Below are 18,568 nucleotides of genomic sequence, written 5' to 3' on the forward strand. Positions count from 1 at the left end.
GGTTTCATCTATTTCTGGTCTGTCCAGTCGTCTTCGAGCTTATTTGCAGTAGGAAGGCTTCTGGGTACACGTCTGTGGACTTTGGCAGGTTTGATCTGTTTCTCATGTTATTTTCCTCGTGCGGGGCTATTTGAGTTTTTGAGGAATGCTTGGTGTGAGAAGCAGATTTTGTAGGTGTTGGTCGTCTGTTCTGAGGGGGTTTAGACAGATGCTGTGTAACTCTCAGATGAGCTTGGTCGTGTAGATTCTGGGATCTGTCTGTGCGATGTGCCCGGGTGGAAGCTGGAGGCCCAAAGAGGTAGGCATAGCGGTCGGTTAGGTTTTCGATATTAGGTGGTGTTTATCTTGTGATGACCATTCACTTTTTGCACGTGTGTCTAGGAGTGTGACCTCCCGTTGTAGATTGGTCCGCTCGAGTGATTGATGTGGTGTGGAAAGTGTGAAACGTGGTGGAATTTTTCCCAGAAGTCTCCTTTCCTGGGTCCGGATGATTGAAGATGTCATCAATGTAGCTAGGTAGAGAAGGGCAGTGATGAGTGTTGAGAGTGAAGGGAAGGCACATAGCGTTTTATGGTTTCTGTTTCAGGTCATCCATAAAAATTGGCATAATGTGGGGCTATTGCGAGTGCCAGTTATATAGTGCCACTGACTGGAGATATATTTTCATCAATTTGAATAGTTGTGTTGTAGTATAAGGGCACAGAGCTCAGCAGTAGTTTGTGCTGTGGCATCTCGGATACTGTTCCATGACAGCTTGTTTCCATCTGATCCTGTGGTGGATGTTTGCTGTAGAGGCCTCTACATCCATGGTGGATTAGGATGGTGTTTTCTGGAGAGTGACAATGGCATTGTGTTTCCTCAGGAAATCACGTGTGTCCGGATAGCTGGGAGTGCTGGTGTGGTAGGGTCTGAAGTAGGAGGATTCACATATCTGACAGATTCCTTCAGTGAAGTCCAATGCCCGAGATGGTTGGGGAGTCCGGGATTCTCGGGGTTTTTGTGGACTTGAGCGGTAGTAGATAGATAAACCCTTGTCGGTGGCTTCTAGAGGTATGTTGATTTGTTCCGGTGTTGTGTAGGTAGCTGTCCTGAGTAGATTGTGGCGTGTTCTGTTAGTGTATTCCTCAGTGGATCTGAGGAAGTGTGCCTGTAGAATTTGGTATTGGAGAGTTGTCTGGTGCCTCCTTTTGGTAGTCAGACCTGTTCATGATGACAACAGCACCTCCTTTATCAGCCTCTTTGATGATAATGTCAGGGTGGTTTCTGAGGTTGTGGATGGCATTGCGTTCTGCATGACTTAGGTTATGAGGGAAGCGATGTTGTTTTTCCACGATTTCTGCCCGTGCACCTCAGCACACCCAAAATCCCTGTGAGATTCTGAAAATGACCCTTGAGGTCACTCTAGGACAGGAGTGGGCAAACCACGGCCCGCGGGCTCGATCCAGCCCACGACCTGTTTTAAGCCTGCTGGGTCAGGGCCTAATCATGCAGCTCAGCCCTGCTCTGGTGCTCCAACCGGGGCGCTGCGTAGGGGCCACACCACGCTTGAGGAAAGTGCCGCTCGGAGCATCCCTGAGCCTCTCCCCACTCTCCATCTCCCTGCCCCAGCTCTGATCCCCATCCCACTCTCCAAACCCCTCGATCCCAGCCTGGAGCACCTTCCTACATCCCAAACTTCTCATCCCCAACCCCACCTCCTGCACCCCAACTCCAATTTTGTGAGAATTCATGGCCTGCCATACAATTTCTATTCCCTGATGTGGCCCTCAGGCCAAAAAGTTGCCCACCCCTGCTCTAGGAGGTCACCTCCTTTTATCCCCTGTGCTCCTCAGGGAATTTCTAACTTACCCACTCCTCTGTGGCCATCCACCTGGACACAACTGAGAAATCAAATTTGATTATATAAATAATAATTTGTATAATCATTTGTTCTTTGTTCTCTTTTGTTGGGTTTTTTTGCTTGTTAATTTTGTTTGTTTAAAGCTGCTCATCGGTGTGGTTTGAAAAGTTTATTGTACAAATTTACAGCATATGGAAGCTAATGATTTCAGCATTTGGTATAGGTTTAAACAAAGAGATTATTGGGGAGACATTATTGATTTGCTATGCCTAAAATGTATTCTGACCTCATACTTCTCCTTAGAAAAGTACATATTTAAACTGTTCTATAATGAGTAAGATGGTTTCTGATTGCTCAGAGCCAACAGTGAACCTAACCTAAAGCAGTCAGCATGCAGATCTATAATGATTCATTGTGTACAATCAGTCATTAGAAATAATTATTAAATCGACACATTTATTATACAGTAGGAACACAGTGTAACAATATATTGTAAAAAATTAATGTCTTTGGCTGTGAGAATGACTGTCTTGGCTTTGTCTCCTTATTTATGCAGCAGCAAGAGGCCATTCTTTTATAAGAATGTTCTTTTCCGTTGACTTTATCACATAACTAGGCCAACCAATTCAAAGCCTCTACAATAGCCACTACTAGAATTATAACCTGTTCATTAGTTATCACCGCTGACCCCACTAAGGTATTACATTCAGCAGAAGAATAATAGCTGTTAAATATTTTTGAAAATGTATATAGCTGTAATACACTTCCCTAATTACTAGGGCTGTCAAGCAATTAAAAAAATTAATCGTGATTAATTGCACTGTTAAACAATAATAGAATATCATTTATTTACATTTTTTTATGTTTTCTATGTTTTCAAATATATTGATTTCAGTTACAACACAACACAAAGTGTACAGTGCTCACTTTATATTTATTTTTTATTACAAATAAAAAAATACCTCTTGGCTACGGACATGCCCAGCTCTGCCAGCTTCAAGAGATGTGTTTCCTGCAACAAAGCCATCCCTATCTGAGATGGTCATTCATAGTGTGTATGCTGTTTGGGGGAGTCTCATGTACCCTCAAAATGCATTCACTTTAGTAAGCTTAAAGCGCAAATCCGCAAGGACAGGAGATCAAACTGAAACTGCTCCTCTTAGAAAACTCCTTCAGACCTTTGTCTGACCCTGGCCAGCAAAGCTCTTTAAATCCCTCAAGGGAGAAAGGTAAAACAAAGAAATGGCCAGCTTCCTCCCCCCTCAAGGTCTGCTCCTCAGCAAAGAAGTCTCAAGTGCCTTCCACCTCACAAGTGCCCACCGCTCATTGGCTCAGCACTTTTAAGTCTGCAGGCACCTTAGGCACGGCTGCTCAGCGTCCTGGTGCCGAGGCTCAGGGCTTTCAGCTGCCCGCCTCCTACAGCTCTCCCTCTGAAACCTTTGACAGCACAGTGCCGAGAGCACAAATGGAGATCATGGCACCGCCATTTGATCTTGTGGAGCCCTTTCTCACCCGCTGCAGCTGATGCTCCCGGCACCAAGCCACTTCATGTCATCTGCCTGCCCGACAGTGCCCACGTTTGGGGCACCTACTCCTGCGGCACAGTATGCACCTCCAGTGCAACCTCCAATACAGCAGCTGCCTCCACAGACTCTGCCTACACCAACAGCAGCAGCACCAGCTCCACTTCAGTTAACCTTACTCCTCTCCTGCCTTATCATTCAGCACCTCGAGTCACTGCAGCACCTCAGTTTTTACATCCAGGGGATTTAAGAGTGTCACATATCCCTCAATCTCTGCTACTCGGCACCAGTTTATCACCAAGACCTTCAGCCCCCTATCTGCAGTATTCCCCTGCCGCTCCAAGCCTCTCAAATGGAGAAGAGGGGGAGGAGGAGGATTACCATATGTTATCCTCACAATATTCCTTGCAGGTTCGCTTACCTACAAGTAGGAGATGCACTATACCGCACTCCTCCTATCCTAGTGGCTACCCACACTGGTAGGCAACCCCTGGATGGGACCACCTACCCCCTTTCCTGGGCAATGGCCACACTGGGGTCCATGGAACTACACCACTGCACAGTTAAGCGTTCACCGTGCCGCCTGTAGAAAAGCTGTCAGACGCTCCACGATACTTTCTTACAAGGATAGGCAGATAAGACCTGAAATAGCCGCTTCGTCTGCACAGGACATATCTCCCCATCCTACAGTGATAGCACCACAGGAGGCCACGGTGCCCCCACCACCTACCACTATTGATGAGCTCATTTACTTTCAGGAATTATTTAAAAGGGTAGCTGATGAACTCAAGATTACCCTGGAGGAGGTACCAGAAACCCACTGTGAACTCACCAACATATTACAAGCTACCACCTCATCCAAAATAGCCCTACTAATTAATGGGGCCGTCATGGAACCAGCTAAAATTATCTGGCAGACCCTGGTCATGATAACCCCCTCTAGCAAGAGACTGGACCGCAAATATTTTGTCACATCGAAGGGTTGGGAGTTTCTGTTTACTCACCCATCAACCAATTCGCTAGAGGTTGAGGTGGCCAACCAGAAAAATAAGCACCAGCCTTTCCGATTTACCCCGTCTGACAAGAAGAACAAGAGACTGAACTCCTTTGGGTGCAAAGTGTGTTCATCTTCCACTTTGCAATTTTGAGTAGCGAATTATTCATCACTCTTAGCAAAATATGACCACAAAAATTATGCTAAAGTAATGCAATTTATTGATAATGTGTCAGAAAACAAACAACAACAATTCAAAGCAGTGGTGTCCGAGGGCCAACTGATCTCCCACACAACTCTTCAGGTTGTTCTTGATGCAGCTGCCAGATGCATGGCCACGGCCATTGTCATGCGGCGTGCCTCATGGTTTACTTCTTTCTCCTTTTCCAAGGAGATACAGAGCACTGTCCAGGATCTTCCCTTCAATGGGGACGAACTCATCATCTCTACAACCAACGAAGTCCTCCATTCCTTGAAAGAATCACATGCCACTCAGATCTTTAGGCCTCCTGCCACAAAAAAGAGGCAGGAGATATATCAGCCATACCAACAGCCACACTACCATGCTTTTGTGCAAAATCAACACTTCAGACAATATGGTACACAGCAACAACAACGCCATACACCCAGAACCCAACAACATTGCCCTCCGCAAATGACAGCGATCCACCCTCCTGCCTCAAACAAACAAATTTGAAGCCTTGGTCGAGGGTACAGAAAACCTCCCACCCTCTTCAGCATCAATTTCAACCATCCATTTCTTTGGACACCGTCTGCAACCCTTCCTTACCAACTGGGAAGCTATCACTATGAACAGATGCGTCCTGGAAATTGTCAGATCGGGTTATGCCATCCCCTTCCTCTCCATGCTCTCTACCCATCCTCCCACCCAGTCCCTCTTCAGGGATCCCCTCACAAACAGTTGTTCCGTCAAGAGGTACAACACCTCATAAAACTAGGAGCAAAAGAGCGGGTACCAGCTCGATACAGAGGGAAAGGATTTTACTCCAACTACTTCTTGACAGGAAAGAAAAACGGCAGATGGTGCCCTATCCTTGACCTTCGACGCCTAAACAAGTTTGTCAAGAAACAGAGATTCCGGATGGTTACTCTATCAATAGAAGAACACTTCAACTTCTCTGGCCATTCCATAACAGATTTAAAGGTGGCAATTTTTCTCAAAACCCCATGCTAATGCTTTTGAAATAGCAGTGCACATTCTTGATGTGTGCAGAGTGCTATCCTTTTACCTGGATAGAACAAAACCCCTGTTTAGGAAAATCCCCAAACTTTTAGTCTCTATCACTCAGAGTTCACAGGGAAAAGCTATTTCTATCCAGAGACTCTCCAAATGGACTGCAGACTGCATAAGTCTCTGCTACCAATTGAAGCACATACAAGCCCTGACATCAATCAGGACACACTCTACTAGAGCCATCTCCATTTCCAAGCCTTTCTCCATAACGTCCTGCTTTCTGACATATGCAAGACAGGTACCTGGGCATCGAACCTCACCTTCGCCAATCATTACGCTCTCGTGCACATGCAGCATCCGATGCCAGGATGGGTAGAGCTGTCTTGTCAACAGCCTTCTTACCTGATCCAAAATCCCAACCATCCTAAAGGATACTGCTTTTCAGTCACCTGAAGTGGAGCACGCACAGGGATGTTTCTCTCTCGAAGAGGAGGTTACTCACCCTGCACAGTAACTGACGTTCTTCGAGATGAGTGTCCCTGTGGGTGCTCCACTATCCACCCTCCTCCCCTCTACCTCGGAATCTGGAACGGACTCCCTTGCAGAGAAGGAACTGAGGAGCCCGGGCCATGCATGCGGTATTCAAACACTGACAGCTTGTGAGGCAGGCACAGCGTGTGCACTGCCCGTAGGGGTCCTGCTGTAGAAATCTCCGATCAAAGGCACTGGGAAGCACGTTGACCTGAAGTGGAGCACCCACAGGGACACACATCTTGAAGAACGTCCATTACTGCACAGGGTGAGTAACCTCCTCTTCACGTGGCACTGTTGTAGCCGATGTTACAAGATATTTATGTGCCAGATGCATTAAAGATTTGTATGTCCCTTCATGCTTCCACCACCCTCCCAAAGGACATGCGTCCATGGTAATGAGGAATTGTGCTTGATAATGACCCAAAGTAGTGCAGACTGATGCACGTCCGCTTTCATCATCTGAGTCAGATGCCACCAGCAGAAAGATTATTTTCTTTTTTGGTGGTTCGAGTTCTGGAGTTTTCACATTGGAGTGTTGCTCTTTTAAGACTTCTGAAAGCATGCTCCACACCTCATCCCTCTCAGATTTTGGAAGGCACTTCAAATTCTTAAACCTTGGGTCAAGTGCTGTAGCTATCTTTAGAAATCTCACATTGGTATCTTTTTTGTGTTTTGTCAAATCTGCACTGAAATTGTTTTTAAAACGAACAACATGTGCTGGGTCATCTTCTGAGACTGCTATAACATGAAATATATGGCAGAATGTGGGTAAAGCAAAGCAGGAGACATACTATTCTTTCTCAAGTAGTTCAGTCACAAATGTAATTAATGCATTATTTTTTTAACGAGCATCATCAGCATGGAAATATGTCCTCTAGAATGGTGGCCAAAGTATGAAGGGGCATATGAATTTTTAGCATATCTGGCGCGTAAATACCTTCCAATGCCGGCTACAAAAGTGCCATGCGAAAGCCTGTTCTCACTTTCAGGTGATGTAAATAAGAAGCCGACAGCATTATCTCCTGTAAATGTAAACAAATGTGTTTGTCCTAATGATTGGCTGAACAAGAAGTAGGATGAGTGGACTTGTAGGCTCTAAAGTTTTACATTGTTTTGTTTTTGAGTGATGTACATGACAAACCCCCCCAAATTTGTAAGTTGTGCTCTCACGTTAAAGAGATTGCATTACGGTATTGTATGTATGAGGTAAATTGAAAAAAACTGTTTCTTTTGTTTATCATTTTTATAGTGCAAATATTTGTAATAAAAATAATAATATAAAATGAGCTCTGTGCACTTTGTCTTATGTGTTGTAATTGAAATCAATATATTTGAAAATGTACAAAAACATCAAAAATATTTAATAAATTTCAATTGGTATGCTATGGTGCAATTAAAACTGTGATTAATTGCAATTAATATTTTTGTGTTAATCGATTGAGTTAACTGCGAATAATCGACAGCCCTACTACTTACCTTTTCCAAAGTGATTTTAAGAATGTAAAAAATTGCAAATTTTGTGAAAATACGGCCTACGGCATTAACAGCACTGTATATCCTTGTAAGCGAGGGGCATCAGACACCTGGTCCAGTAACAAAAGCCAATCATCCCTGCAAAGCCTTTCTCCTACCCCATATCATGGGCTTTAGGATACAGCTGTAACAATAAATGAAGCCAAAGATTTTGATGCAAACATAAAATCTAGCAGAAAAAGCCCCAGCTCTGGTTAATTACCAGACAGCACTCTGGTCACTGGCTGCAGGGCTCTAGCTCCTCCTCTCTTCTCATTGAGCAGTTTATTTAGAGCTTCTGGGTTTCTTCTGGAGGTGTCGTTGGGCCATTAGCCCCCAGTGCTGCTTTATTACCCTCCCCCTGTACACTTATAGGTGACCTGGGCAGAGATCTTCCTCTGACTATTGGGATTCAGGCAAAGCCTCTGATTCTACACCCTGATTGAAAGGCCACTGGAATAATGGACATGCTCCCATTGACTTGGCTGGGCTTTGGATTAGGGCCACAGAACCGCATGATGTAAACACCAGTGTTCCATTTTGTTTTTCTCTTTGGAATGTTGGAGTAACCCCCACTAGGCTAATGGGAATTGGGTGCACTCATTAACAAGGAAAATAGGTTCAGCAGTTATAGGAAGCAGTGTGTAAGTGCTGCATAACAGCCTCATTCTGTTTTTGTTAATCAAAGGTGGTTTTATTTTAATTAAAGAAATGAAACCCGGAGTATTTAGCATAATCCCTCGGGATGGTTTTGTACCGTCACTAGTGCTGTTTTGTATTACAGAATCATAAGAGAGGTAAACGTTTCCAGGTATGTTGGCTGTTAACCATTTCACTAAAAAACGGAAGGAATCCAGATTTTATAAAGCACAACAAAGTGCTTCTGGTCTAACTGTCCTTCAGTATGAATACCATATTCTCTTGAAAAACCTTGCAATTTAACTTAACCATTATTGATGGATAGTTTTTTGGTGGGGTTCTTTTTTTTTTTAGGTCTCACATCTGTTTTGTAGTTACAGATGTTTCACAGTGTTCACAAGGCCTTTGTAACTATGGTTGTTTACAGGATATTTTCTCTGCTGGTTTGTCTGCAGGTGTTACAGGGTGCTCAGTTGATAGCTGTTGCCTCTGCAGATCCTGCATCTGGGGGCGTAGATGGATCCCCACTCCAAGGAAGTGATATCCAGGTCCAATATGTTCAGCTGGCGCCAGTGACAGACCATGCTGCTACTAACCAAGTACGTATTTTTTCACATTTGAAAGTACTTAAAAAGATGCAAATGCCTGTCAGAATAACTATGTTTCTGTCCACAAATATTTCATTCCCTTAGAGTTTTTAATATGCAATTTCTCAACTCTAAAAATGTCTCCTGTAATGAGTGCCTTCATTTATAAACAGCCTTTGACTATTCCTGGCCTTGTTCCTACCTCTGAGTCCTTGCTTGATTGGTCCTAGAGTATAGTCATTTTAGTCATCATCATTTTCCTGAATCAGTAAAAGAGGCACACCAAGCTGATAGGACAGGAGGAAGATGTTTGCCTGGAGTCATAATAGGAAAGTTTCTTTCAGCCTGAGTTCTCAAGTTCAGTGTTCTTGAAGGGTGCCTGTCCTTCCTGCCTGCAGTTCAATCATTTTGATCCACTGCTTGGATTTCCCACATCAGCTGCAGTGTTATCAATTATAAGCAAACACTTGAGGCTCTCTTTTAAAACGGAGGCATTATCCTTTACGCCAATATGAATGTTCATGTAGCTGGCTATAGAAAACTCTTGTTTTTCTCAGGAAATATAAAGGTACTTGAACTCGGCAGTGATCTCAGGCCATCTGACTGCAACCTGACAGTCACTCACCAAGAGTACATGCCTAATTTCTCATCTGCTCAAAGCAGTGACTGATGCTGGTGGCAACAAAATGTGGCTGGTCTCAAACAGTGTCAAATTTTTGAAGGTAGTTGCTTTACTCCCAAAACTGCTCAGAGGAGCCCAGAAGGAGTGCAAACTGAACTGCCAGTTATGACAGCAGAGCCACAAGCTGGCTGCAGAGTTGGATTTTGTCACCATTCCTATTGTAAACCCCTATTTTGTGAGGCTCTCTAAACTGACTGCAAACACTGACTATGGGCAAAACATTGCTTTGTCAGCTCTCTGGAAAAGAAAATCGTACATTTTGTAAGTTAAGATGTTCTCCAGTATTGTGTATGTGTACTGAAGGTTACTAGTTTGACCGGCTTGTTTTGGACTGTTAAGATTAAAAAATCGTTTCGTTTTACAAACCAAAGTCCTGCTTTTTTGAGGGCCTCCTGAGAGCATCCCGGACTCAAATTGGAGTGAATGCAAGTTGTGGGAACAAAAGAGTTTTAAACGGCCTGACTTTTACATGACTTTTGAATACAGAGGTATAACAAGCAAGGCCTGCTGCTGACAGTGTATTCTGTCATGAGTGGAAAGAAACCCTACCCAAGTGTGCTGGAAATGTGCATATGCAGAATGACATGCAAGAGCGATAAGCCTTAACATGTAACCTGAAGCTGGTCTATTGTGTCCAGGAGCCTTCTGGTGTTTTAAGGCCACCGTAAAAAATAATAATAATAATAGTGATTATGCATTTTTATTTATAGATCCCCTATGCCTGAAGGCCTTTGCGTGCCTAAAATAATATAGCCAGAACTATTCCTTAACAGAGAATATATGGCCGAATAAATTATCAAACCAGTGTTGGAACAAAATATTCCTGTACATTCTCTGCCCGTAACGTACAATAAATAAGCACAAAAATAGTGTTTTTACTAATGTCCACATGGCTCTTCCAAAGCAAAGTACACTTAATCTTAAGGCAGAAGCATCACAGAGAAAATATATGAAAACAAAGAAAGGTCCCACGCGCGTACTGAACATACTAGAAATTGCCCATCTTCCACATGAGGAGGCTAGTAGTACAATATCCGTTCCAACCCTTCAGCAAAGCTTGGGGTCTCTCCTTGTACAGAAGATCCTGTCTGTTTGCTCACTCAAAATGAAGGCCCGGAGTCTGTTTAAATTCAGAGAAACATCTTTCTTTGTCTCTTGGTCTCTGGAAAACCAAGTTTGAACTGGTATGTGCAAACCACCTCCGGGCATGGTATCTCTCTGGAGTTGTTTGCAGTCTTCGGACTGGTCTACACTACAGACCTATATCAGCATAGCTACGTCACTCAGGGATGTGAGAAATCCATCCTCCCAGAGCAACGTAATTATACCGAGCTAGCCCTCCATGTAGATAGCGCTATGTCAGTGGGAGAGCTTCTCCTACCAAGAAAGCTACTGCCTCTCAGGGAGGTGAATTAACTAGCATCTTCATTAAAGCACTGCAGCAGCACAGGTGCACCAGTGCAGCATTTTAACTGTAGAAGTGCACTTACCAGCTCATCTTAGTCTGTTTTGAGTTCCTGGAAGAGCTGTGGTAACCCTCCCTTATGGCGCAAAACACAATCATACATACATCATTCATAAATTTAAAACAATGGTCCCCAAAGATACTGCATGGGATTGCATTGTCTATCACAAATGTCACAGACAATAAGCTTCTCAGTACCGGGCTCTTGCCATATTTATTTATTTTAAACCTTTAAAGTGCCATGCACACTTCTGGCTCGATCCAAATAATAAAATACTGCTGCATCACACATTCAGAGGTGCTCATTCATAGTAAATTGCCATTGCAGATCTGGGCCCCCAGAGTGTTCACATAAATCACTTCCCACTGAATTTGTTTGGGAGCTGTTTTTTTTGTGACATTATCATCCCTCTCAGCTATTAGATCTGACAGGCAGTTGGTTGTCGAGTCCAGACGTTAAAATAGGCATCTGTCTCCCACACAGTTGGCAACCACAAAAGGAGCCACTTTCTTTCAGAGACACTTTGCACTGTGTTAGGTTTTAACATTGTGGCTAACCACAGAGATTTATACCAAGTTGTAGATAAACTGAAAGGAATGTAAAACAAGAGGAGTATGGAAAGAAATGCAAAAAGGCTAAAAATAAGTTCACGGTAAATATTTCCTAGTTTACGTAGGCTAAAAACTAAGGAACTATAAATGTAAATTAGTAAAATAAACCTAATATTTGCGTCACTTTAAAATGTATGGATTACTTATGAACTCATAAACAAATAACCAGTTTGGTTGAAATGATGAAGTGGTCCTGCATAACTGGAAATGAACTGATTGGATAAAGGGAAAAATATTAAATGCACATCTTAGCTCAGTAATACAGCAGCAACCTGTATTATTTCTTTTTCCAGAAAGTTCTATGCAGAGATATTTTCATGGCCTCAAACATTTTGAATCTGTTTATATATCCAAGCTTGTCAAAAGTGGGGCTCATTATTGTCCTCCAGGACCAAAATCCAGTACCCTGCACAAATTCCAAGTTGAAAACATCACATGTGAACACCTACTTCAGGTCTGAAAATCAGCCTCTAATTTCTCATCTTTGTGCCCTCCAAACAGTGCCTTATTGTTTATGGATGCCGGGTTGCACATGTCAAATTAGAGGCAGAAATGAGGCTCCTTTGAAATTAATCACTCCTTTGAGTTGAACTGAAGCAGATATGAATGCCCTGATGTTCAATACTAATTTCAGTTTATTTAAGTTTTGTATTTGCAAGTTAATTTAAGTCTGACTGATAATTTGTGCTCACAAATCAGGTACTTAGACATCTAACTAATAGTAGGTCAGCGGCACATCACAGGGACAGAATTGCAGCTGCATGTCCAAAGGTCGGGTTGAGATCTGGCAAATATTCAGGACCTGGAAGTAGTTTGCATGCTTTCATGTCCTGATTTCATTCTTTACTTATAGAAACTCTAAGGATTCTTGACTCATTAATTTGCAAGAACAAAATGTGGTAATATCACACATTATTTTTTTCACTGAAATCTCCTGATTGAGGATCAGGTTTGGTTAACATGGGGGAAAAAACCACACAATGCAGCTCACTTGCAAGCCCTTCAAACAGTCTCGTACTTCGTGCCTGATAGCCTGAATCCTGGATATATAGTCAGTGCTTATGTTATATATATTTTTCCCCCAGGTGTTTAGGTGGTTGCTTTACAGCTTAGCTGTTGACAAACTGTTAGCATCATTCTTCTGACTGGCACTGTTATATAGGACAAGTAAATAATCAAATGACTTGTAGAATTCCACATGAAAAAAAATTGTAGCTACATGTAATTACTGGCAATAGAACACAAAAAAGCAGGCAAGAATTAATTTCACAGTGAAACCTTAATTTAAGAAGAAAGCTTTGACAAGTTGAACCTCACAGTATTTTTATTTGAATAAGCCCCTACAGTCCACTGGGTTTGGGTAGAAAAACCATTAGCTATGTTTCACCCCTGGTTTCTCTGAAGCCCCATCCCAAGTGTTAATGCTAGTTTTTCCGTATTAGGAGAGAGAGGACAGTAAATAGGGTGCCAAAAAGTATCTTTTCCTGTAATGGCAGTGTTGCTACTCTATTGCTCTTGCACCCTGTCCTGTTCCCAGAGCATCAGTTGGCTCAAAGTACAACTTCTGTGACAATCTAGGTTCACTTTGCTTCATGCAGAATCTCTGTCACAAACTCCTGAGGCTCTACACATTAGCTACTCACTTGGAGGCCTCACTTGACTGGACCAATATATGAATAACTCACATTCTTAATACAAACATCTTTTTTTTCTTTTTAAGAGTAAATCAATTGTATGGGGTTTTGGTTTGTTTTTCTTTTAATCCTGTTCATACAGGTCTGTCTCCTCTCTGTAGGAATCGAGAATTCTTTGCCTCCTTTTAGAGGGAAACGGTTAATTTCTCAGAAAACACCAGGATTATTTACAGTATTTTTATTCTTATTTGACCTTGTTTATTTGGTGTGAATTGCACTTAAATGCACCTGTCTTGTGTTGTCTGAGAACCCCAGGAGGAGTATACAAAAGGCCCACTGTACACAGTAAAGGTGGAATGCTACTGTGCTAAAACTTATATAAACTCCCATTTCAATTCCAGTGTATGCCTGAACCACACACAAGTTTTGGGTTGGTGTAACTATTTTGGTTAGGGTTTTGATTTTTTTTTATTGAAATGGTTGTACTGATACAACCTTTAGTGTGGATGGAGTTATACCAGTATAAAGGTGCCTTTTAACAGTAGAGTGTATTTTCCTTCCCATACGAACATTAAGCACCTTTATGTCAGTGTAAGTGCGGCCATCCTGGAGGGAGAGCTGGGAGTGGTGTACTGCTTAAACTTTACTTGTGTGTGTATGTGTGTGTGCATCTTCTTTTTACTTTGCTCTGGTTTAGGTCCCCTTGATTGTCGTCCTTTGCAGTTTCTTTACAAAAATTGGGATTTACAATTTATTTTCTGAGCAGCTTCCTAAGTGTATTATTTATTTTAGATGACATTTTACCAAAACTCATAACCTGGGTTGGCACTAATGGTTCTCCTACATCCTCTGTCCATCTTTGGAAAAATAAACTCCTTTAATTTTGGACACATTAGGAGGATCTGGTAATTAATTGAGATTTATATGTGGCCAAAAGGAAGATAATAAAACATTTAGCATCCAAAGAGATATAGTGTTTTAATAACACTTTGCATTTTTATTAGCTTTATATTTTTCAAAAAGCGATACAAACATATACTCAGCAGTTTTCCCTATACTCCCGTGAGCCAGGTAAGTGACATTAGCCCTTTCTCCCAGGTGGGAAGGATGAGACGATGAAGCAACCAGCATAGAAGTCCACATAGCAAGTCAGTGGTGAAGCAGGGGTTAAAGATCTTGAGTAACTTGCGTTTAGCATCTTCTTTAATGCACTTGCGTTGAGAAGATAATATGAAGTAAAATATGGATTCATTTTTTTGTGTTTCTTTCCATAGAGCACAGATTCCCTTCAATCAACTATCCAGCCAGAAATGCAGATAGAACACGGAGCAATCCAGATCGAGTAAAGCAGGGATTGTGGAAGCTTCATAGATCCAGATGCCAGTGACCACAGTCAGAAGCTAAGGGTTGCTGCCCACGTACAACAACAGGAGAAAGGATGTGAACATCAGACTAACAGACATTTTCATTTACTTCTCTTGTAAATATCACTGTTCTGTTGGTCTGTTTGTTTTTACACACATGGCTAGATCCTCACCTGGTGTAAATCAGTGCAGGTCTGACTTCAGTTGAACTACATCACTTTACACCAGCTGAGGAGTTGGCCCTCTAAATATACAGGGTCATCCCTTAGGTATTTAAGGAAAAATATTCCCTCCATGAGAAAAAAAAAAAAACCTAATCAATCAAAACATTAAAACCGAATTAATGTTTTATCCCATCGTTTCTTCTGTGAATCATACCACTGAATGTCCGTAGCTCTCTTATCGAACACATTGCTGCTTTGCAGTACATGCTTTATCACATATAGAAATCAAGAGCTTAAATATTTTTCATTGTTTAAATGGCTTTTTTATTTGCTAAGGTGTTTATAACAAAAAAAGAAAATGTTTAAAAAAAGAGAAAGCCCATACTGCAAGTATTAGCCTTTTGCTGGTGGTTTCTGTTCAGTGTAATGAAAAATTGTATTTGCAAAAGACTAACAATTTTGTTTGTATTGTTGCTTAACTACTTTTCTAAGGAAAAAATTCTATCAAATGCTGTAATTATGCATTTCTAAAGAAACAAATAAATGTGTATTTATGAACAGCGTAATTTCCCTCTCCCCTCCACCCCCCATTGTATGTCCTTAGCTGAAGTTGCATATCTTAGGTTGACACCCCCGGTGTAGACCTAGCCTAAGTAAAGACTACAGGGAAGACAAGGTCTAGTCTTACTTTGATCCCACCAAATAGGCATGATGCTGTTATTAGCCAAACCCCGGTCTATGGGTTTGCAGTGACATTCCATCATGGGAAAAATTTGTTTTGTTCCAGTGTGAACCTTTCTGAGCTTCAGAGTCTGTAAATTGCATCCTACACAGTAAATTGATGAAGCTATTTCAAACCAAACTTGATAAGGACCCCTCAGAATTCTTCTCCCTGGAGTGACTCCTAACTCCTGCCTCCAGCCCTGTGGGGAATGTTGCACTTTGAGTGACAACATTGCATGTCAGATGTACTTTCTGTAAGCAATAACTAAGTGGGCGTGGGTTAGACCTGGTTAGATGATTTGTTGTCAATAATTTAGACTGGGATTAAGTAAATTGGAGGTGGTCACCTGACTCCTTTAGCCAGTCCCCTTTGAAACCCCAGCCTTATTCTGTTCATTTTTGCTCTATTGATTGACTACATAGTTCCTGGATAGATGTTTTCTACTTAGGATACTGTTCTGCTGTTGCCATGTACGGTATATGCAATATGAGGGTTTCTTTCTCAGGAGGTGTTGATCTAGTTCCTGGATCGGCAGCCTTTCAAAAGTGGTGTGCCGAGTCTTCATTCATTCACTCTAATTTAAGGTTTCGTGTGCCAGTAATACATTTTAATGTTTTTAGAAGGTCTCTTTCTATAAGTCTATGATATATAACTAAACTATTGCTGTATGTAAAGTAAATAAGGTTTTTAAAATTTTTAAGAAAAATTTAAAATTAAATTAAAATGCAGAGCCCTCCATACCGGTGGCCAGGACCAGGGCAGTGTGAGTGCCATTGAAAATCAGCTCTTGTGCCGCCTTCGGCACACGTGACATAGGTTGCCTACCCCTGATCTAGTTATTTATTCCAATTATTTATCTGTGTTGAGCCAGCTGAGTAGTGCCCTTTAGATTAAATGATTTTGTAAGATTTGTGATTCAGTAGTTCAGTAATGATGTGTAATTTAGTAGGATTCATGATCTTGAAATCACTGTAAGAGACTTTCCTACACCACCCTGGGTTCCTTTACATTCACACGGGACTCTGGACTTACTCTGCTAAAAGCTTTCAAATAGAGCAGGTCCATAGTTACCTCAAAGGCCACCTCTCTGCCTGCCCCACCCCTCCAGGAGTGCAATAATACTGGCCCCATTGAAGTCAATGGGAGTTTTGCCACTGATTTCAACACAGCCAGGATTTCACCTCAGATGTGTTTATTTAGTAAGCTAATTTAAGGGGAAGAGCTATTGTTTGCAGGACCATTACTGCCTTAGAGAACAGACCTGCTTGTGTGTTTCAGCCAATGAGAAAAGTATAGTTGTTTATTTTTTTAACTGAACAAGCTAGGTTCTTATTGACAGATAATATATTGTATATCTATTAAAATGTTAGTGAATGAGAAATAGCCACAAATTCTATTTGGCTTAACTTAGGAAAACATTCCTCCTGAGCTGTGGGCCTCAACACCCAAGATTTCTTGCAAATATTGTCCCTGGTAAGTAATAAGTTTACTATAAGTTCACACTTTTCATTAGGATATTTGCTGAGGCACAAGTACAATACAAATTACCAGCCAGAGTCTGTCAAAACTACATTTACAACAGGTTAAAGAATATGGCTACTTGCCAGTTTCATTTTTTAATAGTGTTTCCCAAACTGGGTGATGTTTAAATAACTTTGCATCCAAAGGGAAGCCTAAAAATACAGTGATTCCTGCATATTTTAGAGTGGCTGTTTAATAAGAAAACACTATTTGGAAGTGACAGTGCCGAAGCTTGGGAAGGTGAAGTGCTGGTTATTGAGGACAAAGTTACATAATCCTCCCTTATGATATTCCTGTTGGAGGTAAAACCTTCATGCTGTCCATCAGAAAGTGCTGCCTCTTCCTCCTGCTCTGAGACCTGAGGAAAACAACAAGTACACATGCTGCATTGTGTAAACACAGCACACATGCATTTAAACCACAGAGTTCTCTCTCTCTCTCTCTTTCTCTCTGAGTTGTGTTCTCTATGCAGCTAGAGTACCAGACAGAGCAGATGGCAAAAGCTTGTTGTCAAGTGATTTTCCATTAACCATTTGAGCACTGCATGCTCTTGGCAGGAGAGGATGGAAGTGATGATAGTTCCGTGTGTGTGTAGATATATATATCAAAAAAGAACTAGATAAAGTCATGGAGGGTAGGTCCATCAATGGCTATTAGCCAGGATGGGCACGGATGGTGTCCCTAGCCTCTGTTTGCAGGAAGCTGGGAATAGGCAATGGGAGGATCACATGATGGTTACCTGCTCTGTTCATGCCCTTTGGGGCACCTAGCATTGGCCACTGTCTGATCAGGGTGAGTGCAAACCACTTAAAATAAATAGGAAAAGAATAGTAAGGTTCTCTTATGGATTCATATATTTAGATTGTGCGCTCCTAGAAGTAGGGACTGTATCTTCCTCTGTGTTTGGCTAACACCTAGCACATTATAGGCAGTATCATAGTATAAATAATAGTACTTCAGAGAACAAAGGGCATCGGTGTTGGGTCACTTCTGTTGGTTGTTCCCCTTCCCCTAGCCTCTGTCTTTAGATTAGCAGTTCTTTGAGGAAGGGCCATCCCTTCTTGAATGGCTAGAAAGCAGCTAGTTCATCGTGGGTCCTACCATATACAAATAATATTAGTCCTGCATGGGAGGACATAGGCTTCAATTCTAAACTGAGTTTCCCTCCAATGGACCCTTGCATCTGTGAAGAGCTGCAGTGGGCCTCTGTGCCAGTGCAGAGGTCTGCCCATGTAGAGTTCACTGCAGGATTGGGGCCATAGTGATCAAAAACTTTATGAGGTCTTATAGTTTGCCTGGCTCTGCATGCGGCCAAGTTAGCGTTGTTTTGCTTAGTTTATGTCCAAAGTGGTGGTGGCTTGACCTTTTAAGCAGGCCAGTTGGGAATGGAGCTTTCTTGTTATGTCTCCCTCATTATTTTCAGTCTCTGCCTTTTTAATAACAAAATGGCTCTTTTCCCTTGCAATAAAATGTCTTTAACATTCTGCATTTTTTTAAAATTGGATTTTTCACCATGCTCCTTTTGTTGGGGTTGCAGAGATTGATAACATATGACTGCAACTACTCAGAAAGAGAGAA

General features: G+C 41.9%; 1 protein-coding gene across 2 annotated transcripts in view; it reads left to right on the forward strand.

The window, feature by feature from the left end:
• BANP (BTG3 associated nuclear protein) overlaps positions 1–15,303 on the forward strand; it is a 271,776-nt gene extending 256,473 nt beyond the window's left edge. For both annotated transcript variants that reach the window (XM_032793751.2, XM_075073787.1), the window contains 2 exons: positions 8,693–8,836; positions 14,492–15,303. In XM_032793751.2, the coding sequence (XP_032649642.1) occupies positions 8,693–8,836; positions 14,492–14,563 (216 nt within the window). In that variant the 3' untranslated portion in view covers positions 14,564–15,303. The remainder of the gene's footprint in view (positions 1–8,692; positions 8,837–14,491) is intronic.
• Positions 15,304–18,568: the final 3,265 nt, after the last annotated feature.

This window comes from Chelonoidis abingdonii, chromosome 19 (genome assembly GCF_003597395.2).
Source record: "Chelonoidis abingdonii isolate Lonesome George chromosome 19, CheloAbing_2.0, whole genome shotgun sequence".
NCBI classification, from domain to species: domain Eukaryota; kingdom Metazoa; phylum Chordata; order Testudines; family Testudinidae; genus Chelonoidis; species Chelonoidis abingdonii.